The sequence below is a fragment of the Nansenia antarctica genome (assembly GCF_963989245.1).
Source record: "Nansenia antarctica genome assembly, chromosome: 2".
Classification (NCBI taxonomy): Eukaryota; Metazoa; Chordata; class Actinopteri; order Argentiniformes; family Microstomatidae; genus Nansenia; species Nansenia antarctica.
The window spans coordinates 19533921-19551834 of NC_137675.1; the positions used below are offsets into that span (position 1 = coordinate 19533921).

Below are 17914 nucleotides of genomic sequence, written 5' to 3' on the forward strand. Positions count from 1 at the left end.
GGTTAGCGTGATTACCTTCCAACAATGGGGGCGGAGGGTGTCAGAGTAGCATCAAAGGACTCCATGAGCTTTTAATGATGTTTGGGCTCCTCATAACTCTGTAGACAGGAGAAGTGGGGTGGGGGCATTGAAATGGCAATCAGTGGCAAGCAGTGTCTCTTTTGTCTTTTTTTTGTGTGTGTGTGTGTGTGCGTGTGTGTGTGTGTGTGTGTGTGTGTGTGTGTTGTCATCTCAAGGCTGTGTACCTGTTAGTAAACCTGTGAGTGTGTGTGTGTGTGTGTGTGTGTGTCATCTCAAGGCTGAACTTGGTTTTATAAGGTCAGATTAGGGCCTATATGAGATGAGAAGAGAGGAGGTAGGATGCTATGCCCTGGTGGGCTGCTTTCTCTCAATCCCTCCCTCTCCATCCCTCCCTCCCTCTCCATCCATCCCTCCCTCCCTCCCTCCCTCTCTCTCTGCTCTGAAACCCAGGGTGTGAGACTGAGATGTGTAGGCAGAAATGTGATAGAGTCCATTGAAAAGGTCAGCATGGATATGGAGGGAGGAGAGAGAGGATGAGGGCAGGAGGGAGAGAGAGAGAGAGAGAGAGGATGAGGGCAGGAGGGAGAGACAGAGAGAGAGGATGAGGGCAAGAAGGAGAGAGAGAAAGGGAGGATGAGGGCAGGAGGGAGAGGGAGAGACAGAGATAGAGGATGGGGCCAGTGACATACAGGAACGCTGATTAGAATCAATGAGGAGGAGGATCTTGGTCTAAATGGCAAAGCAGGTGAACTGTTTCATAGCTGCTGTTGTCGTCTGAATGAATTCCTTATGAACTCAGGTAATCCATTTAGACGTATGAATATCGGTGGATATGGGGTTGACTTTATAATGGCCGATATTCAATACCTCCACATATACAGGACATAGTCTAAAGACTTAAGCCTTTTATTGGTTAGGATATTAAAATACATTATTTTCCGGGATATTTAACTCATCTTATTACTTTAATTGCATCCCTTGTTTATTGGTTACCGTACGATGATGACTATTTTCAATGTCTTGAAATAAAATAAACACTCTCCACTCTACCCTAGATTCTAAAACTACGGCGCCAAATCCGATGGAAATGATCTTACTCCACTCCCTTGCCAACAGGGCAGCCAACATTTTTTTATTCCTATAATGAAACGCCCAAACCCTCCCTCCCTCTCTCTCTCTCTCTCTCTCTTCCTCCATCCCTCCCTCCATTCCTCCCTTCCTCTCTCTCCCTCCATCCCTCCCTTCCTATCTACACCACCTCCGGAAAATTAAAATTCAATCAAAATAGGCAAATTTGCTCCCCCACAGGACTCAATGGAGAGTCTTATGCGGCAGCGTACGGTACTCCAATCAATGGCCTTGTTCCCTCAACACAGGCCGGGAGACTAGGATTAGCATGACAGAGGAAGGGTTAGCTCTCTCACACACACACACACACACACACACACACATATTGAAAGACATACACAGACAGACACACACAGACAGACATAAATACACCCCCCCCCCCACACACACACACACACACACACACACACACACACACACACACACACACACACGAGAAGCAGAGCTTCCCTTGAGCTGTACATTAACGTACAGCAGGCTTGATGTGGTCTGGATCGTGTCTGCAGTGGGTGGATAGTAGATTTTTTTGTGTAGTTTATGTGTGTGTGTGTGTGTGTGTGTGTGTGTGCTAACACACAGGCCAGGAGTGATATAAATGCCTCACACACACACACACACACACACACACACACACACTCACACTCTCCGTGTCTTCGCTCCTCCATGCTGCGGCAGCCAAGTGCTCAATACGCTATCGACTGGCTCACCGTGGCAACCTGCAGAATTCCGCTGTCTCCCCACGAGCCTGGCAGTCTTTCTATCGACCCCCCTGCTTCTCTCCCTCCCTCCTTCCCATCCCCCACTCCAGCTCCAGGGAAGCAGTGACGTGGGGGCTCCCTGCTCGGTGGCGCTCGCTTAGAGAGAGAGAGAGAGAGAGAGAGAGAGAGAGAGAGAGAGAGAGAGAGAGAGAGAGAGAGAGAGAGAGAGAGAGAGAGAGAGAGAGAGAGAGAGAGAGAGAATGAAAGCCAGAAGCAAGAAAGAGAGAAAGAGAGAGGGAAAGGCAGATAGAAGAAGGGGGAGAGACAAATAGAGAGACAGACAGACAGAGAGAGACAGAGAGAGACAGACAGACACAGAGAGACAGAGAGAGACAGAGAGAGAGAGAGAGAGAGAGAGAGACAGAGAGAGACAGAGAGAGACAGAGAGAGACAGAGAGAGAGAGAGAGAGAGAGAGAGAGAGAGATCCTCCCTACCCTAGCCCCAGTGACAATGCCACTAGAAGAACCATTTCAGAGCAATGAGCCAGAAAACCCGCCCCACCGCTGCCATTCATTCTCCTATAAGCACACCACTCACTCCCATCTAACGCTCCACACTACCATTCATCTCACAGAATAACATGGGACCGATGTATTGAATCACATCCCTCTTATAGCTCTTTGGAATAGAATAAGATTTATTGTATAGAAGCAGTTCTGTTGGATTGAATCAGATTTGAATCCGATTTTTTATAGAAACAACCCTTTTTGAATTGAATAAGATTTATATTAGAGGGGCGGTTCTATTGAATAGGATGAGGTTCATCTTATTGGAACGCACATCGTACAAATGTTTTTTAGCAAAGAAATTATTTCAACCTATAGCACCACATAACATTGCAATTCATCTATTGGACTAACATATATATATATATATATATATATTATAATAATAATATATTGACAATATGTAGACATACATTTGTCTAATATGTCGTATTCCAGAATAACATTAAAAGGAATCACAGCTGTTATATAAATAATTGGATCTAAAAGGATGGGTTTTAATAGGCTGATTTCAATGTTCAATTTAATATCTGAAAAGTCTATTAAAATTCAAGTCACTAGTGCAAAAAGACAGCTTCCAAATTTTCAGAACAGCTTTGAATACATGCATCAGTACAGTATCTTGGTATATGTGTCATTTGTCAAGTAGGACAGCTTGTAATTGACTGAATCTCAATAATCCAGTAACCTATTAGCTAACCAGCTATCAAAAAAAGAAAGAAGAAGAAAAAAACTGGGGAAAAAAACAACATTTCATTTCATTTTCCAATCAGCCCCAGGACATCCATCTTGGCTCGATTTCCTCCCCTGAAATGAAACCAGCGTGTCGTTAAGCTGGTCGCTAATCATGATGTCGACTAATAATCCTCTTCAGTCATTGCTAGCTCACTAGCAAGCTTGGGTGTGCTAGCTTGTGTGTGTGTGTGTGTGTGTGTGTGTGTGTGTGTGTGTGTGTGTGTGTGTGTGCGTGTGTGTGTGCGTGTGTGTGTGTGTGTGTGTGTGTGTGTGTGTGCGTGTGTGTGTGTGCGTGTGTGTGTGTGTGTGCGTGTGCATGTGTGTGTGCATGTGTGTGCATGTGTGCGTGTGTGTCCAGTACCGCAGAGCTCTGGTGGTGGTAGAGCCTAATCTACCCCTGCCGAGCGCTGTCTGGATGGCTGCAGGCCGCTCTTAACATTTACCCACCCACACACATCACACACACACACACACACACACACACACCCTTACTCCTTACACCTATCTCTGGGCTAGAGGAGTATCAGAGTATCGAGGCTCCCCAGTAGGCCTCCAGCTGTCCTACTCTCCAGTATCAGTGCTGTGCAGTAGTACAGGCCGCCAGCTGCTGGCTCTCCAGTTCTGACAGGAAGACAGAGGGGACTGCCATGAGAGCCGTATGGGTGGTGTAGCCCCCTTCAGTGAGCCACGTGGGGCCTGCTCCTAAGGCTCAAGGCTCTCCTGAAAACTTGTAAGACAAGACGTGCTGCTGGTGAAGGAGAGGGTTCTTCTGTAAATCTTGTTTATGTGTTTCTGTCTTCGCCCGTCTCCGTTTCTCCGGGCCGGACTATTTTGGTCTTAATAAACACATTTCGGGAGGAGCGACCAGTGTGTGCGGATCGCTTTCTCGTTTCTCTACTAGTGTCATTTTGATCCAGCACCTGGGATGTACATTTATGACAGCAGCTGGTGAAACCGGGACATAAGTCGCTACCCGACGGACCATTTGGACTTTTATTCTGAATTTTTTTGAATAAATGTCAGCGTTCAATGAACACACACACTCAATGCAATGGATTCTGTGAGTAATGTGGTAGGGTAGAGTAGTGGGGATTACTCACCGAATCCATTGCATTGCAATGTTTTGGCTTGACTAGCGAGTGTGTTCATTGATTTTCAACAACAGTGAAATGTATTTAACTTTTTTTTCTGAATAAAAGTCTGAACACTTTGATTGGTTGGCGACTTGTTACCGGTTTCATGTTTATCACCCTGTCTGTGCTTGTGGGATGTACAGCTTCTCTTGGGAGGACAAATGTCCTCTTACAGGACAAAAACAATTCTTTATTGTAAAAATAAATCGACATTTTGCCTAAACAGCCTGGTCAGCAGGTTTTTGCCTGTCTGAAAGGATAGGTAAAGGGTGGGTAAACACTATTCACCACTTAAAAAGGCATATGCTAACGTTGTTAGTTCTACTACATCCTGGCCTGTCTGGCTGGCCATGCCCAGCCCAGCCCGTGCTCCGGTCCTCGGCCCGTCTGGCAGCCTCTTGCTGGGTCTCATCCAGACCCGCCAGACGACCAAAACGGCTTCCGCGGCGCTCTCTGCCAGGGTGATGATTAGGGTGGTTAACATTGGCATCAGAGGTGTCACACAGCAGACTACGACCAAGGGGAGACTCTCCGTACCGGAGAATCACAAGGCCTGTTCCAATCTCCACACTTACCGTGGGGGGTGGGGGTTAGTAGCAGGGTGGAGGAGACATTGGGTTGACCCTCATGGAACACTAGGGTTTTGATCCATTCTGAAGAACTGAAGAAGTTCTGGGTTAGTTGCTTCCTAGGATGAGGGTTAGGGTTAGGATTGCCTTCCAAAGTCATGTCCTTTACCTTTATGGGGGTTAGGTTTAGGGGGGGTGGACTACTGAAAACTGACCCACGATCAGCTCCTGGGGGCCAGCTTTACTGCATATTTCAGGGGCTCAACGGTCAAGAGCACAATAGACCAACAGGTCTTTTTATAGTCTTGTTTGTTTTTCAAACTGCTGTCGATCACAGTGGTCCCTTTCCTGTTTCCATTGTCCTATAGTGACGAGGGTTTGAATGAGGCAATTTAAATGTCACGGAAGGGCGCAAGTGTCATAAACGAAACATGCGTAGTCAATATTCTGATTGATTAACTCTCCCTGATGATGAGTCAGAGAGAGAGAGAGAGAGAGAGAGTGCGTCACTGATAGAAAAAGCAGGAGGAGGGAGGAGGCTGGGTAAGAAAAAAAATACATTCATGGAGAATTTTCAGCGGTGAGTCATCGAGCTGCAGCATCATCATTGTTCAATAGTCACGAGTGTTACCTGGCTCTGACGCCCCTCTGTTCTCGCAGGGCATCTAACCAATCACGTGGCCTTGTCTAAAGGGAGTGTTGAGTCATCGCTGTGACGGCAGAGGACGTCTCTCAGAGAGAGAGAGAGAGAGAGAGAGAGAGAGAGAGAGAGAGAGAGAGAGAGAGAGAGAGGGAGTGAGAGAGAGAGAGAGATAGCAAGAGAGGGCAGAGAGACGTAAATGGCTGGTGTCATGACTGGAAATCTGTTGACATTATGAAAGTCTCTCAGGAGAAAAACCTCAATGAGTCATGAGTCATGAGAATTGATTAGTCACTTAAGTATTATTTTATAGTTCCTGATTATTGTTTTATTTGTCTTGTGTAACTTCAGTACACAGCAGTGATTGTTACTTGAATAACTTAAGCAGTGCTTTATATTTCCTACATACAATCTGTATCCTATATTTCCTATTATTTACTTTATGAATATTTGCAAAGAAGTTCCTTAGATAACACTGCATAGGCAGGTGAGGCCAATAAAAAAGAAAATCTACATTTAATTAACAATATTATTTTTTTTAAAACATGACATTTCAGTCGACATGAACTTCATCAGACAGATTCCTCAGGTAACATAAATATAATTTGCACCTAATTCAATTCACACACCCACACATTGTTATGTGGATTAATTAGATTCTTAAGTTCCCAGCTAAGAATGTCTCCCACTTGGGAATGTTTGATTTCTTTACATTATGTGAAAAGAGTTAGGGTTATGGCTGGATTGTGGATTTGCTTATGAAACTATCAGTGGACTCTATAGTAACAGGCAGTTGTTTGGTCTTCTAAATCATAGTAGTAACAGGACAGTAGGTGCCATTATCTCAACCTAATTATCATGTAAATGCTGTAATCATGGTTTAATGGTGTGTCTTAGTGCAAGCGCCATGCTTGATTAGCTGTGTGTGTGTGTGTGTGTGTGTGTGTGTGTGTGTGTGTGTGTGTGTGTGTGTGTGTGTGTGTGTGTCAGACCAAAGACAATTTTCTACTGTCTTGATTCTTAAACCTTAATTCTTTAACCCCCTCCCTCTGATGGTAGAATCCACCTTATCTCTCATAGAAGCGCTTTGAGTTGCATTTCATGTACGAAAGGCGCTATATAAATAAAGCTTTACTTACATACTTACTTACTAGACCATCCTGGACACCTGTCTGTGTTGGAACAATGTCATTAAGCCGCTATTGTTTAGAATTCACCACTGTCACATTCTAGAACTATCAGTTCCTCATTCCAGTTCTCTTCCTCTTGAGTTCTATTATCGGAAAAACCCTCACATGTTTTTACTGTAAGATGTTTTCACTAAAACCTCATGTTACTCGTGTGTCTCTCTGCTTGTTTGATGTACATATGATGCCATCTGTATTGTCACTAGACCCTAGACCCTCTTTGTGTTGACTACTTAGCACACACTGCTCTCTTCTCGCCCACTTCTCCCTCTTCAGATTCATGCATGCAGAAAGGACCCCTCAAAACCCTTGACCCAAATGCACTCTTCTTCTTTGTATGTACCCTGACCCAACACCCCCCTCCCCACCACACACACACCCCAAACCCAACCGTTCCGTCTTGTGGGGGTCATAATTGGACAGCACTGACCAATCATACCCCATCTCTTCGCCGTTATTTACCATAATTCACCTTGTTACTCTCATAGTCAACTCTCTGGGGGGAAAGACAGACTGTAGCAAGCTGTAGCATACTTGCATCATCCCTATATAAAGCGTCCTATACCACCAGTATATTTAAATATTGGTTGGATAACACAATCCCAATTGCAAAGGTGGATTCAAGTAAATTCCATCTTAAATTATCTATTTGTGTAGTTCAACATTTCAGTTTTTACCTGATAATGTGCCATTGACCTAAAGGCTTTATTTCAAAGGACTGCTACAGCTGTGTGTTTGTGTCCAAAAATGTCTGTTTCTCAGAAATAAGAGGTATAAAATGATAAACATATGGCTTAAATGTTCTAATGGACACTAACAGTATTGAGTGATTGTTAATTGGTTGATACTGTATGTCCATACAAGATGATTGAAGTTGAAGTAGTTCATCTGTGGGGGATAAATATTCAGTAAGGACACCTTAATGTTATTTGGTCTTCATACTGCCTTGTCGGACCCTTGATCGCATGTATTTGAAGACGATGCAAAACGTGCTCAATTCTGTTCCTTAATTATCCAACATGTTCAGTTGAAATCCCATACATTTTGTCCGAGCTTACTGAAGGCAATGAACTCAATGTGAGCGTATGTTTCTATAGCCTCAACTAGTTTGACGTAACAGGGGATTAACTTGACATGGGAACATAATTTGTAATTCACGCTCATCTCAAGTTCTCCGAGTCAACCTCTGGATATTCGTCACAACCATGGCAGTTGGAGGAGGCTAGTCCATGTGTGTTTTGTTTTTTTTGTCATCGACTGTATTAACTTTGTGGTACTGTTCAAATTATTTTCAAGAAATAAACTCTGGTAAATTAAGATTTGACAACATATTTCTTTGCAGGAAAACCCCTTATCCAAGCGTGCAATACAATTAGCCTATTGCAGGCTACCTCTGAATTAAACCTTCAATAAGAGCGTTGTAGAAGTTCTGTAATGAACTTCACGGTCATCTGCGTTAGTTACAGGTTCATGATTATGACCAGGGATGACGGTCATGCCATATTTGGTGATAACCGTCGTTAACGTGTGTAAAGCCCCTAACAATCGTTTCCTGACACATTCCTTTCAGATTGACTGTGTTCTCAATTGTGAGATTAGTGTAGACCTATTTCAGTTATTATTTGTCAAGACTAGACCACCCATTTATTATTCGAGTTTTCAGTGACATGAACCCTTTGCTTTCCGACGGACAGCTTTTCCGAAGTCAATTCATATATTGAGCTTATTAGAATTGACACACGGTGACATATTAACACGCACGCACGTGCATCCCATTCCCTCAAACCTTTGATACACGTGCCGTGCGCAAGTCGAGGAGGACACGGTGAAGTGGGAATTGTCGGGTAAAAGAATGGTGTCCATTTTCTCATCGCAACAACACCACCCATTGTTTTATGTGGAACTGTGACCGAATGGGTATTAGATGGTAATTTTACGCATTATAGTAGACAACTAATTCAACAGTCAAAGCCTTGTTGATGAGGAGGCAACCCAATTTTTCCTTGGGCATTTTAAGAGTCAGGTGTGAATGGTTTGGTCTCATATGGCAGTTTCGTTTAGCCCTAGCAAATATCCTTGGTCCAATTTTTGCTAAATGAGTGTAATTACGTCGTGTGGCCTTCACAGTCAACCGTTTGGGTCTTATTTTCGAATAGATCAATGTGAATGGGGCTACTGACTTGAAGTTTCAATGCGACAGCTCCAATGCTTGCGACCCGCAAGGCGAAGAGAAAATGGCAGCATGCATATTATGTCTTTCGCTTCGAGGTCTTTCCCTCGAACCTAGTGAAAAATAATGAATGCTTTGATAGCCAGGGTGCGTTTGGGAGTGATTTTGAACGCAAATACACGAATGTGAATCGGGTAGAGTCGTTAAAGTAGTTCATTTGATATTTCTCTCTCTGGCGTTTTCTGCTCATTGCCTTATAAGGAAAGGCAGTCGTGCCTGTTTGCGATAGGCTGAGCATTGCCGCCTGCATGAACTGTGCTCCGTTAACCCGTTCACTGCTGAATTTTATTAGGAAATGTGTAAAATGATACGCGACGCTTGCACCTATATACCAAAGGCGTACCAAAACGAAATAACTAAATTTTTTGTCTAAAAGCCTACAATTTCACTGTGCGTTAGGCCATATTATCAAGGTGTGTAATGTGTGCGTGTGTGTGTGTGTGTGTGTGTGTGTGTGTGTTTCCATATGCGCGCGCGGGCGTGCGTGTTTCCACATGCCTGCGCTCGTGCCAATTGTGGTTAGAATCGTCAACACACATCTCAACCTTTTTCCATTTTTTCAACCAGACAGCTGGCATAAGACGTGAGACACCAGCGGCGTTGGTTGTGCTGTAAGGTGCATGCAGGCAGGCGAAATAACACATCGTGTGGGTTTTATATAATCGCCAGAGGTAGGCTTCGTCTCTCGCCAAGCGATAACACAATCGGCTGGTGCCCGTCACGTCACCGTCATGGATTCAGATAGATGGAAGAAAAATAAACGTAGTGGAAGAAATGCCAACGGGTTTTAAGACCAACTGACGTGACCTACATATCTGTCGCACAACCACGGGCCGTTTGAGTGCAGCGAAAAATCCACTAGATCAAGCCAACATAGCCTCTCAGAGCACCACTGGCATCTAAAAGTGCTCTGCTTATGACCTTGCTTTGACAGATACAATAATACAGTAATAGGAAAGGAGATGTGTGTCATTGGGTGAATGATGGTTGGTGTCTGGTTGCGAGCGTGGTACCTACCGCGCGTCGCCCAGCTCACGTGCGGTTTTATGAACATGATTCCACATTCCACTTGAGATGTTCTGCCAATAGGTTCCAATTAGGTTAATAATATATCACAATGATTTTGATAATCATACGGGGAAGGTGATGAGGATGGCCATGGCAATGTTAACATAATAGACGTTTGCTGTTTGATATATATTTGCTGTTTTGTAGATTGATTGTTTGTCATTCTTGATGACATTGCATTGTCATAGCCTATTTCAGACTTTTAAACACAGGGTGTCCTTGGCTTTGATTATCATTTTCGGCTTTCATGTTGAGCAAATACACCTTGTTTATTGGAGGGTTGAATGACACAAATTAGGCGTGGGCATCTTATTATGGCACACAATTGGTATTGCGTTGGTCAATCAGACTTTTAGGGTCTACGCATCTTTCGTCTATACATGTCCTTTGGGGAAATAATCCGACTTCGTGCCCGTGGTATTCGTATGCCAATGGATATCGAAATGAGGCTAATTGCTCAATTAACTAGTCCTAATTAATTAAAAAGGGTGAGAATGGTCTTGAGAATGGCTTCACGCATTTTGGTTGTGTTTTTGACTACGACGTATGTATGTAACTGCAAGAAGAAGTTCCAAATCTGTAGCCTTAGGGCTATACTTAGGCACGATAACACGGTCACCTTCCACTATAATATAGTGAGTGGGACTCAGTCCAGTCTATTTTTCCATAGCATAGCACCCTCTTGTAGTTTAATTTCACCCTGCACATCCACGGACCTTCGAGCACGAAACTGTCCCAGCCCCCCAAAAAACTCCTCCTCGCTGACGTCACGTCAATGGCTATTTGCATGAACTGTTCTCTGCAGCCTCTTCTCGTGTGCAAACCGTATCGCGCTCTGTCCCTGCCAACGAATTCCAACCGGAGTGAGAGAGAGAGAGAGAGAGAGAGAGCGAGAGAGAGAAGGAAGGAAAGAGAGGGAAGATCGCGGAGTGGAGGGAACTCTTTGCATTTCGCTTCAAACGACAGAAAAACAACGGGAACGCGGGAAGAGTGACAGTGAGTGAGGCTACAACCCCGTGGAAAAGAAAACCTCCGTGCATCGAAAATGGAGCTACCCGCCGCGGGAGAGCACGTCTTTGCGGTGGAGAGCATCGAGAAGAAACGGAGTAGAAAGGTTTGGAAAAAACACTTCCAAATTATGATCGTCATTATTGTGTCCACATAATAGGGGTTATTTGTTGTCTACTGTCTACAATGCGTTATATTTCACTTTGGTTATAATGTGTAGAGTAATTGTTGGTGTAATGCAGATGCTGTCGAAAGTCTATAACAGGAATTATTCTCTGTCATCGCCGTAGGGGAGGATCGAGTACCTGGTCAAGTGGCGAGGATGGTCTCCGAAGTAAGTTCCATTTCAACATAGCCTTCTATCTATAGGCTATGCATGTTAGGCCAAATATATTTCAAGCATAATTTTAAGTTCGGAGTTTACCATCTTGGTGTGTGTGTGTGTGTGTGTGTGTGTGTGTGTGTGTGTGTGTGTGTGTGGTGTGTGTGCGCGTGTGTTTGTGTGTGCGCGCGCGCGTGCGCTGGGCCCGGGTGCGTGTCCCGCGCGCTAGATCTAGAAGAGAACGTTTGCCACGATCGATGTTGGTTATAACTTATGGATGCCATCACTTATTTATGTGTAATAAAAGATACACATCCTCCTCCATGATGTCAAACTATTTTTGCTTGTTCATTGAGGGAGGATTGTCCTTGCAATCATTAACTATTTCTTACGGAGCTCAATTGCCGTGCTTAACTTTACTCCTACTATAAAATAAGGGATTTACATGTTGATATGGAGGCATATCGGATTGTGGAAACATAAAAAAGGTTACAACATTATATAGGCCTATTGACGTGGAACAGAATTGCACATTTCTCAATTAGTTTCTTAACGGATCCTCCTGTCAACCATGCACGAAGATGACAGCACGTTTGAGGTTGAAAGAAAGCGACTGCTGTTGACATTTTCTTCCACCCCTCCCTCTCTCTCTCCCCCCTCCCCTTTCTCTCTCTCTCTCTCTCTCTCTCTCTCTCTCTCTCTCTCTCTCTCTCTCTCTCTCTCTCTCTCTCTCTCTCTCTCTCTCTCTCTCTCTCTCTCTCTCTCTCTCTCTCTCTCTCTCTCTCTCTCTCTCTCTCTCTCTCTCTCTCTCTCTCTCTCTCTCTCTCTCTCTCTCTCTCTCTCTCTCTCTCTCTCTCTCTCTCTCTCTCTCTCTCTCTCTCTCTCTCTCTCTCTCTCTCTCTCTCTCTCTCTCTCTCTCTCTCTCTCTCTCTCTCGATAGATATAACACGTGGGAACCGGAAGAAAACATTCTGGACCCGCGACTCCTTGACGCTTTCCAAAGCAGGTGAGCTCTGCTCGTCACACGCGCATTAACGTGCTGACCTTGTAGGGAGGGGGGCTGCCAAGGTCTGCTGTGCTCTCTCTCTCTCTCTCTCTCTCTCTCTCTCTCTCTCTCTCTCTCTCTCTCTCTCTCTCTCTCTCTCTCTCTCTCTCTCTTATGCGCACGCGGAATTGTTCTGGTGTTCTGTAGGCTACGACGTGCTTCTGGACTATTAACGAGTTAGGATTGTGGCATAACGCCTATATAAGGCTGCGACCACCATATAGCCAAATAGGCCTATTCCATGACAGTGTGCTTTGTTTCGTTCCCTCTGTCCCCGCTACATTGCATTTGTTGGATGAGGAGAAGGGCGAGGGGAACAGGGAGGAGGGGTGAATCTAACGGAGCCTAATTATGGACATTAGATATAGGCTCCGCTAAGCGCTCCAGGCACCTCGTGATACACGATACCATCATAACAAGCACCCGCTCAAAGATCCCCGTGCGCCTTTTGAAGATGTATTCTTTTCAAAACAGGCAACCGTTATCCGGTAATTGCTAAATCTCCCGTTATGGGTTAAGCGCCTTGGTGTTAGTAAGCCAGCCAGACGACACCCACCTAGGTTTCCAGAAACGTGCTATCCCTGTTACTCGGGTTGTCCCTCTCACCTCTTCTGGTATAGGCTATATGCAACTGCCGTTTTTTTTTTTTTTTTAATGGTCGGTTCAGTCATTACACCGTCAACGTTGACGGGCTTCGGTATCTGTTTTCGCCATTATCTCCGTCTCTAAACGGGGGAGATTTTTATTGTAGCTAATTGCGTCTCTCCGGGGAGTCAAACCAGGCTGAATACCAGGCTATGAAAATACACGGAGTCCTCACTGTAATTAGACATGAGGGGTGGAGGACGGGGAAGGAGGAGACTGACATCACTCCTGTCTCTGGTATTGAGTTACTGCTCCATGAAAAAGACATGTTTAAGGTAGCAGCACTAAAAGGAAAGGTGTTCACCAGGGATATGAGAGTGCCGTTCTTATGAGCACGGAACTGAGTATTCCTTACTAAATAGACTATGGACCGGTTTCACAGACAAGGCTTAAGCGTAATCCTGGTCTAAAAAGCATCTTCAATGGAAATGTTACATGTGAAGTGTGATTTAGTACAGGGCTAGGCTCAAGCCTTGTATGTGAAACCAGCCCTAAATGTTGTTTTCAGCTGGCAGATGATTTAATGTTCATATCTCAATGATTTTTGAATAATCTAAGCCTAGACCCTATATTAGAAAATCAATATGGGATTGTATGTGTGTGGATTGGTCCAAAGGCCATACATTTGCTGCAGCTGACACAGAAATTACATCATGAGATTTTGAAATGCATGTCCCATGCCTTCAATTATAGGTCATCATTGAATGATAGGATGGCATTATGACTGCATGAGGGGCATTCCAGCGTTGTTTACATGTCACTAATTGTGATTAAGTTGTTGATGGGATTTTCCCTACTTGTTGCCTGCCATCACCATTACACCATTACAACAGCAGGGTTGAAAGTACCATTTGAATACAATGTTGAGAACATAGTTTGTAGAGAGCACAGTTCAAGCCGTCTTGTCTGACCTTCATTTCTTTTTGGTGTCTGACCCCGTTGTTAGGGCCCGAGGGTTTCCAAGTGAAGTCCCGTGGGACCTAGTTATACTTATGTTGCCAGCTATTGACACATGTTAATGATAATCTCCGGATGGTTTGACTAACAGTGGTTATTTTCTATGTTTCTCCAGGGAGAGACAAGATCATCAGATGGGGTATCGTAAAAGAGGGCCTAAACCCAAACAGCTTCTGGTACAGGTGAGTCGTCATTGTTGTCCCTCCTCTCATATTACAAGTAAGACAACAAAATGTCACTAATACATTTTGTATGGCATATGATCATAAAGATCTACTCTGTCTTCTTATTTTCCAGAATTTTTTTCCCCATAATTTCGTACTGCCATATGAATTAGATTAGCTATAAAGAAAAACAATGCATTGATTTGATCCACACTGCGTTTCCTGGACTCTAAAAGTTGTGACTGTAGAACTGTGAATAGAACATGCAGACATCAGTTACAAATCCAAAGGGCAGGGGAACCCCTGTAGAGAGCGTTTGTTCCCCTCAGAAGGGTGTTGGTGGTAACACAGGGGATAAAGTCACTGATGGGGCACAAAGCAGCCTGTGACATTCCTCTCAGCTGAGGTCACAAAGCTACAGGAGACACTGAAATGTCACACTGATGGCGGTGAGAGGTGACTGCGAGAGACTTTTATGCGCTGGAAGACAGGGCTGTTCAAATATGTATGTAGGAGGCCGTACACACTAACACTGGTTAAGGTCACATGTCTAGGGCATTCCCAAAGGCTACAGGCTAGAACTGTGTTTTTCAAATCAGAACATGTTGTTCTAGCCCAGCACTAGCACCTATTTTAACTATAACACTGCTCTTCATTGTCCTAGGTCATAAACCAGTGCCAGAATAAGCAACATTGAAAAAAATAAAACATTTATAAAGAGAACCCCAGGGACATACGTTTAATGTTAGTTTAATACTTCTGACTGAGGAACACTTTCAAATCATCACGTCAATTAGTCAAGTTCTCCAATAATAAACGCTATCTCTGATTATCGGATAATTAACAGGTGATTTTTTTTTGTTTCCCAGGTCCCGTCCTTTGCAAGGCGCTCCAGTGTGCTCTCAGGCCTCCAGGAGACGTCCGTAGATGAGGACAACAACCGGCAGAAGGCTGACCCAATCCAGTCCCTCCGGTCTCAAAGCCAGCAGTACCAGCTGAACAGCAAGAAGCACCACCAGTACCAGCCCCTCCTCTGCAAGGAGCGAGAGGCAGAGCAGCAGGCCAACGGCAAGAAGAAGTTATACTACCAACTCAACAGCAAGAAGCACCACCACTACCAGCCAGACCCCAAGATGTACGACACCCAGTACCTGAAGCCTAGGGAGCTGAAGATTCCCGAGGTGGTGGTAGCGGCGTCAAACCGTGGCTGGAACCTGCCTCCGGCCCTGCAGCAGAAGTGGGTCCGTGACAAGGACTCTGGGTGTCTGAGTAAAGTGAAGGATATCACCATGGAGCTGAAGAAGCTTCCGGCACATCTGAACGGCGACGGCGGCGAATCTGAGAAAAGCGAGGAGGTGGAGGTGGTGGTGGCGGCGGCGGCTAAGGAGGACACTCCTCCTCCTCCACCGCAGCCACCACTGGTGCAGACGCAGGCGCAGACCAATGGTGTCAGCGGCAAGCTGAAGATAGTTAAGAACAAAAACAAGAACGGGCGGATTGTTATTGTTATGAGCAAGTACATGGAGAACGGAACGCAGGCCGCTAGGATTAAAAATGGCGATTCGGATACTGCAGAGAAACCACCGTCAGATAAAGACGGACCCCAGGATAGCAGTATGGAAAACCACCTGGAGAAGATGAGGCTTGTCAAGAAACTGGGTCTCACAAATGGATTTGCTAAAGACCACCACAAGGACAAGCCGCACGTTGTTGTTGCTCATTCTGGATCTGACAGACTGTGCCCCCTTGGGAAAGGCAACTTTGACAAACCGGAGCCTACATCGGCAGAACAGGATAAAGACACTGGGGTCAAAGGTCATAAGGAGCTTCTAGGGGATCAGCCGTTACAACTGACAACCAAAGCTAATCTGGCCGCCCCCTGGATGTTTGACAGGGGTGTTGTCCTTCACGTAGACCATAGCAGGACGCAGGCTTCCCATAGTAACGCGTCTCCGTCCCTCAAACGTCACCTCTCTGAGGCAGACGAGGAGGACCGGGGTGGTTGTAAAAGGTTTCTGAGCTCCAGGAGTATCAGTGCCCCCTGCACAGTTTCCTCACCCCCTCAGAGCAACACTATGGACCATAATGGCCATCACCAGATCCAAAATGGCCACCGGGACTATAATTTCCTGGATGTTAACCAAGAAGAGCCCATGGACCTCAGCTGTGTAAGATCCAAAATGGAGGTCACAGTACCTACAGTTGCACAACCTCCTGTTGTGGAGGAGGAAAAGGCAGAGCCGCCGATTGCCCTGACCACAGAACAGACAGAGAAGGAGGAGGAGACTCCTTTTCCTTCCTCTTTTCCCTCCTTCAAGCCTTTCCTTGGGAATGTAGTCATCACGGACATCACAACAAACTGTCTCACTGTGACGTTCAAGGAATACATAACGGCATAGTGAAGCAGAACCACAAGGACATGAGAGACATCCACAACAGCTGTGTTTTATTTACAAATGTGTATGTTGAATATATTGGTATTTTCAGATTTCTTGAATGTAAATAAGAACCCTCCTTGCAATGTTTGCATTTAGTGGGGTTTAAATAACGTCTGTGAAATACAGAGATTCCTAACGCATATTATTACCAATGGTATAGCTCTGGTTGCCATTATTATTGGAATGAGATTCAGAGTTTGTGTCCAATACTACCTGGTAACGTCAGCTATTTCTAAATGAGTTACAAGCTACAGTGAAAAAGCACTTAACTTGTGTATATAGTTCCTTACTTTTGCTAACGGATTTAAATCCATTTTCCTTTATAGTATTTGTTTCAGAAATCTGTTAAGTATGTATATTCCTGATTTTGTAAAAAAAAAACTAAACAAAAAAACAACTAAAGTCTATATATTGAATTTTGGTATATTACATCCTCTCTGTTTCTCAGTTTGTTTCCCTGTGTGTGTGTGTGTGTGTGTGTGTGTGTGTGTGTGTGTGTGTGTGTGTGTGTGTGTGTGTGTGTGTGTGTGTGTGTGTGTGCGTGCGCCTGTGTGTGCGTGTGTGCGTGCGCCTGTGTGTGCATGCATGCAGGTGCGTGTGTATGAGTCAAAGCGTTCACACGCGTGTGTGTTTGCAAGATGGAGAGACTAGGGAACTCAAACTGGAAAGCATGTTGCTTGGACAGATCATATCATACCATGGGGCCACAGAGAGAGTGAGAGACAGACAGACATGCAGGGCCTTGTTGGGTGAAACTGCACCAGTAGAAGAAGGAAGGACCTGGGAGCCAACGTGTACATTGCACTGTTGTATGCTGAGAGGAAACAGCTGCTGAGAAATGCATATATGACAATAGACACTGGTAAATGGATATGAGCATAGAATCTAGAATGAGGTTTAGGAAGATAGATTGATGCTTTGGTTTCAAGTATTGTTTTCCCACTAATATGATTTGGTCTCCATATCCCTGTAACAATTCAGCATCGAAGTCTGTTGTACTTGTACTGTCTTAAAGATCTGAAATTGGACATGCGTCATTCAGTAAAGGTAGAGAGAACAATGCTACCTTATAATTTACCCTATTTATAAAAAGGTTTCCAGTGTTATTGTAAAACATGAAGAGGGCGTTTGAAATAATTGCTTATGGGGGTCATTATGTGTCGAAAATGATGCATCATGATCAAATGTATAGGCCTACTAACCATAATAATAAATAAATAATGAAATAATTATGTGAATATCTTTTTCAGAATGGAAACAAAGGGTTATTATAAAAGCAACAGTATACAATCTGCAGAAATTTCACATTTCAGGTTTTGTCTATATCAATCTGCCAAGAAGTAATGATTACCTGAGTTG

At 44.5% G+C, this 17914-nt stretch overlaps 1 protein-coding gene across 1 annotated transcript; it reads left to right on the forward strand.

Moving 5' to 3' along the window:
- Positions 1 to 11021: 11021 nt before the first annotated feature.
- Positions 11022 to 16516, forward strand: LOC308149912 (E3 SUMO-protein ligase CBX4-like; the record flags this gene model as incomplete). Its single annotated transcript, XM_080522791.1, has 5 exons — positions 11022 to 11090; positions 11275 to 11318; positions 12247 to 12312; positions 14069 to 14135; positions 14987 to 16516. The coding sequence occupies 5 exons, from the start codon at positions 11022 to 11024 to the stop codon at positions 16514 to 16516; spliced, it is 1776 nt and encodes a 591-aa protein (XP_080378917.1).
- Positions 16517 to 17914: the final 1398 nt, after the last annotated feature.